This window comes from Gossypium arboreum, chromosome 3 (genome assembly GCF_025698485.1).
Source record: "Gossypium arboreum isolate Shixiya-1 chromosome 3, ASM2569848v2, whole genome shotgun sequence".
NCBI lineage: Eukaryota > Viridiplantae > Streptophyta > Magnoliopsida > Malvales > Malvaceae > Gossypium > Gossypium arboreum.
The window spans coordinates 120256279-120266666 of record NC_069072.1 but is presented as its reverse complement, the minus strand read 5'-3'; the positions used below and the strand labels follow the sequence as shown (position 1 = coordinate 120266666).

The 10388-nt window shown below is 35.4% G+C and overlaps 1 protein-coding gene across 1 annotated transcript; it reads left to right on the top strand.

Moving 5' to 3' along the window:
- Window positions 1–8169: 8169 nt before the first annotated feature.
- On the top strand, window positions 8170–9994 carry LOC108465378 (uncharacterized). Its single transcript, XM_017765714.1, has 4 exons — window positions 8170–8289; window positions 9122–9187; window positions 9298–9492; window positions 9692–9994. The coding sequence occupies exons 1-4, from the start codon at window positions 8170–8172 to the stop codon at window positions 9992–9994; spliced, it is 684 nt and encodes a 227-aa protein (XP_017621203.1).
- Window positions 9995–10388: the final 394 nt, after the last annotated feature.

Genomic DNA, 10388 nt, shown 5'->3' with positions numbered 1-10388 from the left:
CATTAGCTATTGCCCGGTTGGGATCGGGATCCATTGCTATAAACAAACACAAATTCAAATTGTCAGAAATCTCCACACTATCAATTTATCACTTAATGGCATGTATAGCTAGACCCCAAACATATTACGGTAGTCCTAGAATCGACTAAACCGTAGCTCTGATACCAATAAAATTGTAACACCCCGAACCCGAGACCATCGCCGGTGTCGGACACGAGGGGTTACCGAGACAAATCCTCTTAAAGTACCGACCAATTTGGCGTTTTCAGACAGGCTGGAAAACTGCGTCACTGTCGCCTTAAAAATCATATCTTGAGTTTCAAAACTCGGAAACTGATTCTGTAAATTTTCCCTGAATTTAGACTCATATATCCATCCATGGATTTATTTCTAGAATTTTTGGTCAGGCCAATTGGTACAGTTTATTAGTTAAAGTCACCCATGTTATAGGGGTCGACTACACTGACCTTCACGCGTTACAACTTGAATATCTCTCTGTACAGGGCTTTAATACTGGTGCCGTTTGTTTCTAATGAAAATAGACTCAAAATGGAATCTGAAAATATAAGGCATGACTTCTAATTATCTCTGGATAATTTATAGTAAATTTTCAAAGTCCCGACAGGGGACCCAGAAACCGTTCTGGCCCTGTCTCACGAGAACTTTAATATCTCTCGGTATACTGTTCATATGATCGTTTCGTTACTTTCATATGAAAATAGACTCGTCAAGGTTCGTTTACATAACTTATTCACAATTTAATACCCTTCCTAAAAATTTTGATGATTTTTCACATCCACATCACTGCAACTGGCAGCATCTGTTTTTAAGGTAGGCCTTACCTATTTTGTAGTTTCCATGGACCAACTATAGTCTAGTCATACATAGGTCCACCTATGATCATGTTTAGCCATTCCAATGGCTGATCATGTGACCAACACTCCCATTCCAATCCATAATAACATCATGGAACCATATAAAATTACAAACCACAAATGGTCTAATTCCGTACTCCACTTTTACGAACCATTTTCGCATGGCCGCATACATATATACATCACAAAAGCACTTGAAAACAACCGAGGGTAGTCCTATACATGCCATATCCAAAGTTCAACTAAAAGAGTACCAAAAGGGTTTGATAGTGTGGATGACTTCACTTCAATGATCCCGAATCCGATCGCTAGCGAGCAAAATCTATAAAACAGAGAGCCAAAGCAACGGGTAAGCATGTTTATGCTTAGTAAATCTCAAGCAATGAAATCGGCTTTAACTAAAGCATTACATTCACATAGCCAAATGAATCATTTCATTAATACACATTCACATAGTCATACTTACTTCACACTTCATCAACATATACATTTACAAGATATCAACCAATTCAAGAGCTGAAAATTCGTTAGTCGATTGACGAATATTATTCAAACGTATCGACTTTTCCATTGCACATGTAAACATACCTTATCCTTTGGGCTTTTCGAGCGTACTAATTAAATGTATTACAGCAACCAACGCTCACCTTCAACCCAAGCTTCTTCGGAATACAACCGGATATAACCACACGCACGAATGCCTTCGGGTCTTAGCCCGGATATAACGACTCGCACAAATGCCTTCGGGTATTAGCCCGGATATAACAATTTGCACGAATGCCTTCGGGTCTTAGCCCGGATAAAGTCACTAGCGCAATTGCCTTCGGGTCTTAACCCGGATATCATTCAATTGCTCATGCACACATACATCAATAATCATTACACATTCATGTTTCATTTTCGTTACTAAGGCTCAAACACAAATATAATCACTAGCGTAATTGCCTTCGGGACATAGCCCGGGTACCATTCAAATACTCATACACACGTATATCAGTAATCATTACACATCCATAATTTCATTTCACATAATTCAAGTAGGGTCATTACTTGAAGACTTACCTCGGATGTTGTCGAACGGCTTCAACGGCTATTCGATCACTTTTTCCTTCCCTTATCCAATTGTGGCCTCTAAGCTCTTGAGCTAATTCAAACAAATTCAATTTATTAAAGTCTCGCTTGCTAGCCTTGGCCGAATACACATATCATTGACTCAACATCACATAACTAAGCACTTTAGTCAATTTCCTTTAATTACGCACACATTCGGCCTTAGCTCACAACAAGGTAGCCGATTACCTAAGTCAAGAATAGGAACCATTAAGCTTGCCTCTAACCGAATGCATGCACAATAATTCCCCTCATGTGGCCGATTATACTTAGTCATACTTGCACAAAATCAACAATAAAATTGCAAGATTTTCACATCATATGTGTACTAGGCCGAATGTACTTGCAATTTCACAAACATTCTTCAACACTTTCTTCTTTAAACAAACATATTTATCACTTACTTCATAACCAAAACATCATGTGCAAACATATATACACACATAGGTGCAAGGCCGAATTTCAAGGTGTCCATAACCATCCAAAACACAAATTTTAACTAACATGCAAGAAGCATAAACCATGCTCATGAGCATACCATGGCCGAATTCATCACACACCATACCCCTTTTAATTTTTTTGGTCATGGTTAAACAAAGGATTCAATGTCTTACTCAAGAATGCTAAAAGAAATTTCAAGAGTAGTCAATCCATCATTGCATGCATCATCAACAAGCTTCACATTTAGCATGCAATGGCTTTAACACAATATCAACCTTGGCCAAATACCATTTCCATGGCACAACAAGGATTTGAACCATGGGCTAACATGAACATCAAGTTAGCAACTAAAACATGCATGAATCTCATGACACAACCTCAAACATACCTTAATCTTGATGCAAGTATAGCCAAATCTCCTTCTAGATCTCTTCTAAACCAAAAATGGAGCAAAAATCCCTCCTTCTTCCTTAGTTTTGGCTCAAAGAAAGGATGAACAAATTTTTTTCTTTCTTTCTCTACAACTCACGGCAATGGGGGGGATACCACACTCACACACATTTTTTTTCATTCTTTTCTTACCCATGCACCTTTGTTTATTATTTCTCCCTAATGCACCAACAAAACATGTTTATGACATGTTTTGCCCATCCTCTCTTGCCATGGCCGGCCACCACCTATAAAAAGGGGGTATTTGACATGCAAGTCCATTGTTTTGCATGCATGCTTTAATTAGTCATCACACATTTCCCTATCATACTTTCAAAGTTTACTACTAGGCCCTTTCTAGTGAAATTCACATTTATAACACTAAATCAAATCATCAAAAATGTCACACACAATTTAACACATATCATAGGCATCAAAATAAATTTTAAATTATTTTTATGCCTCGGTTTTGTGGTCCCGAAACCACATCTCGACTAGGGTCAATTTTGGGCTGTCACATCTTGTTTTTGTTTGTAACATAAAATCGCTAGGGATAGGATGGTTGTAATGATGTGATCCTAGACACATGATTTAATTACATAAGTATGCAGCCTTTGGATTGGGCCGATATCCAATCTCACATTCCAATTAGGCCACGATTTAATTGGCCTCTATTAAGAATTTAGGGCATTGGGCCTAAAGAGGGTCATTATAAGTGAATTTCATATATTGAGCTTCAACGAGTGAAGCCTAAAGTCAAAATGAAAATCAAACACTCAAGTTTCAGTTCTCTATTTGATGTTCTCATTGATGTTCTATGTCCTAATGTGTGTTTGATAATAATTCATGCTTTTATATCCTGCTCTTATTATTTTCATGTTTATTTCTTGTCCAATTATGTTAGTTGTGTCATTAGGACCATATTATGTTAAGTGTGTTTATACTTTATATTGTTGTGTCATGTTTTAAAATGTCATATGTAATCGTCCGTTTTCAATGGTGTCGAAATAGTGGTTTTAGGACCACAAATTTTGATATGTTAGCCCATAAATATTAATTATTTAATATTTACAAAGTCATTAATGTCTTATTAAAATTTGAATTAGAAATTTTGACGTTTTATTAGTTAATTAACTAAAAAGGACTAAACCGTAAAAAATACTAAAAGTGAAATTCTATTAATAAAAGGTGGTAAATAGCAATTGGTAAGTAACATAATGGATTTAAATGGAAAATTTATCGCAAGTGTATATAGTGGACGGTTTGGGGTTGGTAATGCATGAAAATTTTAGTATTTTTAAAAGGGTAAAATGGATTCACTTGCATGATATGCAATTTATGCTCGTATCTTGTGAATTTTTATGTTTTTTTTTATTGTCGTATTGATATCTAGCTAGTTTAGGGACTAATTTGTGAAGTTTTTAAAGTGTAGAAAAATTACCATTAATGTTCCTAAAGTATTCTTGATGTTTGTTGTTGAGCATGAAGCTTGATGATAATTTTGATCTAATTTGTAAAATGATTTTTAGTAATTTTCATGATTAGTGATTAAATTTAAAATAAATTAAAATAGACATGGTTTTTCTTGCTAAATTCAGAATTATAGGTGTAACATCTCGGATTAGGGTCTAGTCAAAATAGTGGTTTCGAGACTACAAATCCAAAAAAAAAATAATTATTTTATGATTATTTGATGATCCATGACATGATTGCATGTTTTTGTGAAATTTTCATGAAGAAATTCTATGCCTAAAATGTCCAATTTGGCTTTAGTGACTAAATTGAATAAGTTGTAAAACTTGTGTTTTAGAATATTTAAGCATAAAATTGCATTGGATTATTAATTAGAGGTCCTTAAATGAAAATTTGACCAAGTTCTAAAATTTTGGACAAAAATGGGCATGAATAGGAAAAATTTGAAAGAAAGGCTTAAGGGGCATTTTGGTCATTTAATAAATAAAAGAATAAAAAGGGAAAAAGAAATAAAAATTTGTCCATCTTTTTCTTGCTTGTACCAAAATTCCAAGGTTCACCATAGCTAGGGTTTGTTCATCTTTTCGGGCTTGATTGTAAGTGCTCCCTGGCCCCGTTTTTAATATTCTTTACATTTTTGAAGTTGTCATCAACCGATATAGCCATTTCTACCATTATTTTAAGCTAGGGTTCATGTATGAAATTTGACCCATGTGTAACATGGTTGTATTTTGATGTTTAATCCAGGAATATGGAAGTTTGATGTCTATTTAACATCTTTTACTAAGTGATTTTTAGTGAAAACACCTAAAAAGGACTTGTTTGAAAAAGGTGGAAAAATGAGTAGTAAAAATGTGAAATAAAGGAAAATGTGGGCTGATATGAGATAGAATATGAATCGACTAGGCTTGGGTAACAAAGAAATTGGATGCATTTCATTTTACGAGCCTAGGGACTAAAGTGTAAATAAGTGAAATGTTAGGGGTAAAAAGGTACTTTTACCAAAGTTTGTGTTGTTGGTTGATATGAATAATGTATGTATTGAACAAGTTAAATTTGGCATTATAGATCAAGAAAAACGTGATTCGGGCCTTGATCGGGGGAAAAACAAAGTTTACGAGGATTAAGCTCGTTTCTATCACTTTGTACTGAGGTAAGTTCATTTGCAAATAATGCAACATATAGCATTCTTTAAATGCTTGATATTGTATTTATGGTAAGTATATATAATTAATGAGATGTTGTACCAATGTTTAAAAGCTTACATTTTTATCATGAATGATGCATTAATTATTCCATAAGTATGTGATCCATGCTATGAGTAATGAAATCGACACAACGAGCAAGCTCAACGAAAATAGGGTATCGAAGATATCCTGTTTGAACCTTAGGAATAGTTTAGGATACAAGTGACATGTCACTAGGAATTATGTAATATGAACTCATTGAGTTGTGGTCTGAGTTCATGATATATGTGACATCCGAAATCATTGAGTTGTGGTCTGGGTTCGTGATATATATATGACACATGTTTTGGTGTTCGAGTACTAGTCTCGTATATTCTAATGATGGTGAGGTAGTCTTGCATGTGTGGCGGATACTTGACAGCTTGTATGAGCAGTTCCATGAGTAGCTGGAAAGCGAGCAACATGTGATCTGGGATATGAAGTAGCATTGGCTACATATGAGGCAGTTAGGTGCAAGCTTCCGATGTATCCGATAGTATTCCGAGTGCTCAACGGGTAGTCCAAAAGAAGTTCTATGAGTAATCGTAACAATTGCATCAAGACATGAAAGTTATTATGTGCAAGTGGGCACAGGTATGTACATTGAACTCATGTGAATGACATGAAATATGATGAGCTTGTTGTAAGAACATGTAAATATATATATATGAAAGATACATTAATGTCCAAGAGAGATGAGTATGACCTTTCAAGCGTTCATTAAACATGAAGATGCATGCACCATGTGACTTTTTACATTTCATCTCAAATTCATGTATATTGATACCCAATACACAAACATTGAATGTGAGTATACATGTATTTACACAAAAGAGATGAATCTACCCATTCATGCACTTTAAAAGGGGGACAAATTGTCTCTTCAAGCACCCAAATGATTCATGAACGTTCACAGAAGATGAACATGACCATTCAGTCATACATTGCACCTATTTGTTTATGTACTTTATCATACAATGTACGATACTCATACATGTATGCACTTAATAGCCAAATGTGTCTATTAGAGTGCCTAAGTCTATAAATAACTTTTTCATTTAATTTGTAAAGGTTAATCAATTAACATTTTAATACAAAACATATTGTGAGAGTTTATGGTTCTTCATTGAACTTTTCAAACTTATCAAAACTTCAATTTTTTGGTGTTCACTTGTCTTATCACTCCCCTTTTCATCCCTTTCCGAAGTGTGGCAACACCAATCCTTCTTATACCAATGTTCTAGTATTTTTCAAGTTTAAGTAGGTTGGGTTCATATATAAATTCAAGTCTTTAAAACTTTCAAGCACCTCGATCAAGATCTTTTTATCTATTTGCTCCTGTTCAATGCGGTCCTTCATAAACGTGAATTTTTAACTTTGAGTACAAGTCTCATTAGTATATTATCGAGGTTCCATTTGGTTCAAGAAATCACATCGTTATTTTCTGCCAAATTAAACTTGAAAGTTTGTATTTGAAATGTTGATTTTGTATCTTGGAGCAGTATTGCTAGTATATATGCCAAATTGTTTCAAAATGATGTTAGTCAATCGGAAATGAATTTCAAACTTCTACATGAGTGTTAACTCATTTTACATTTTATATAAACCTATCAATGTTTATAAGGCTTCCGCCTATTGTTCAATTAAACTATGTTTAAATATAGATGGTGTATTACTACATAAGGTACTTTTAAATATTTATATGTCATTCGATATTTTGGGTTAATGCTGCAGTATGTGACAAACTTAAAGTGTTAGAATTTCAAATATTTTTGCTACTCCAGTTGGATTTAAATTGTGACACTCCATACCTGAATCCAGCGATCGGGTCGGGTGTAGGGTGTTACAATTTTATTGGTTTCAGAGCTTTGGTTTAGCTGATTCTGAAAAATCAATGTTTGTCAGGAACCCCATGATACATGTCACATAATTCTGGCTTAATCCCTTATAGTGTTGCTAAACTAAAATTGTGTTTTGAAGCAAAGAAAAGAAAAATGTCAGTAAACTCGAGGAATCCTGAAGGAAAAGAGATCGAGAGCAACACTCCTCCTCAAACTAGTAGCTTGGGTCCTACAGCAAGTCGGGGAGCTTTGGGAGCTGAAGCCAAAGAAGCTCTCATAGAGATGATAGGCCATATTATGAGGCAATGGTTCGATAAATACATGGATGCTGCACCTTCCTCTTCTCATCAACGACCTGATGAGACTATGAGACTAGAAGAAACAACAAGAACTGCTAAAGTTATACAGCCGATAAATCTTTCACCTTATGTCTCTGTCGTAACAATGTCTCGTGGGGACCTAATGGAGCCAATTCACAAGCGTGGTATAAAAAAATTAGAGAAAGCAAGGAGGATGACCCAATGGTGGTAGAGAACTGGCTCTCACAAGTTTGCCAAGTAACAAAAGAGTTACAGTGTCCTCCAACTGAGAGTCTACAGTGTATGATCTCTTTGTTAGAAGATGAAATGTATCAATGGTAGACTACAGTAACTAGTATTATCCCAGAGATTAGGTGAATTGGAATTTTTCCTAAATACGTTTAGGGAGAATTTTATTAATAGGCTCTTCATTCAGCAAATGAAGAAGGAATTCCTAGAGCTTAAATAGGGGAGAATGACAGTGTTCGAGTATGAGCCAGAGTTCATTCGGCTGAGCAAATATGCTAAGGACTTGGTCTCAGATGAGGAAGGCATTTGCATCAGATTTGAAGGAGGATTATACGAAGAACACAAGGTATTATTATCTGCATTACAAATCTAGGATTTTTCTGCCCTATCTGTGAAGGCTTAGAGAATAGAGTCAACAATTTAAGAAAGGAACAAAGTTAGAGATAGGAAGAGTAACAAGCATAAAGCCTTTGGTACATTTTCAAATGCTGGATTCAAAAGGGCCAGGGATGTAAAATGTTATTTTGCTGCCCCAGTAAGGGAGTCTCAAACTGTTAGCTTACACCAAGATCAGAATGGACGTCAAGCCACTTTCATGGCTAGTACTAGAGGATAAAGGAAGATGAAGGTCCCCGTCTATAATAAATGTAGGAAAAACCATGCAGGGACATGTTGAAAAGTCATCGGGGCCTATTACAACTGTGGAGCACTTAACCATCTGAAAAGAGATTGCCCAATCAGAGGAGAAGGGAACATTGAACACTCTATTCAAGTAGCCTAAGAGTCTCAACTAGAGGTGAAGACTAAGGTAGTGACAAAGTCTAGGTCTATATAGGAGCTTCAAAAAGGAATCTAGCTAAGCTGGGACCAAAGGCCTTAATCAAAGTCTGCATAATGCAAGCTAAGGAAGACGCTAAAGCCCTCGACGTTATCACAAGTAATTTTTGTTTATTTAAAAACAACATTCACGCAATGATAAATCATAGATCTACTCATTCTTATATATGTGATAAGTTTGTGGATGAAAGAGTCTTAAGGTTGTACCTGCTGAGGCTAGTGTGATAGTTACCAACCCGCTCGGTCAAAGTGTTGTGTTTAATAAGGTAATAAAGGAGTTTTCTTTGGGCTTTGGTGGATATGTCTTTTTGACGGACTTGATGCTGCTGAGTTTCCATTAGTTTGACGCCATCTTGGGATTGGATTGGCTGATGCTCACAACACGGTTGTTGAATGTAAGTCCAGAGGTGTGTGGCCATTATCCACATATGGCAATAATGTGTTTATTTGAAGGGTAAAGCATGATATCAAGAATAGTATAATCTCAACTGTTTAATCTCATAAAATGATTGTAAAGGGTGGAGATGTTTATTTGGTGTATATTTTGGATTCAACAATGGTGAAGGAAGACTTTAAACAAGTTCCAGTTGTGAATGAGTTCCCGAATGTCATTCCAGAAGAACTTCTAGGGATATTGCCAAATAGAGACGTGGAGTTTTCAGTTGATGTTGCACCAGGAACTACTCCTATTTTGAGTGCACCATACAAAATGGTACCAATAGAATTGAATGAGTTAAAAACTCAATTGTAATAATTGTTAGACAATGGGTTTATTAGGCTTAGTGTTTTGCCATAGGGTGCACCAATCTTAATCGTTAAGAAAAAGGATGGGTCTCTTCATTTATGTATAGATTATCAATAATTAAACAACGTGACCATCAATAATAAGTACCCGCTGCCCAAAATTAAAGATTTCTTTGAGTGGAGCAAGAGTGTTCTCGAAGATTGATATTCGTTTAGGGTATTATCAAGTCAAGATCAAGGGAGATGACATTCCAAAGATTGCTTTTTGCACTCACTACGAACATTATGAATTCTTGGTAATGCTTTTTGCTTTGGCAAATGTGCTAGCGGTGTTCATGGACTTGATGAACAGAGTATTTCAACCCTATCTTGATCGTTGTGTAATCTTCTTCATCGATGATATCTTGGTTTATTTGAAGAGTGAAACAAAGCGTGAGGAGCATTTGCAGATAGCTTTGAATGTCCTCTAAGAAAAAAAGTTATACGCCAAGTTCAGTGAGTGAATTTTGGCTAAAGGAAGTTCACTTCTTCGGCCACATCATTTCAGCGAATGGAATTAAAGTAGATCCCAAGAAGATCAAGGTTGTATTTGTAACAGCCCATTTTTCGGTGGTACTGGAAATAGTGGTTTTAGAACCCTATAATTCGATGATTGAGTCAGTAAGTTTTATTTAATAATATTTACAAGACTTTTATAAGGTTGTATTGAATTTTGATCTGATAAATTGCCAATTAGATAGTTATTTAAAGTGCAAGTGGTTCGACCTTAAAGTTAGTGGTTTTCAAAAATGAGGTATGGGGACCTCGTTTCTAAATATTTTATTAAATATTTATGGAGTTGTTTTATATGTGAATTGCAATTTG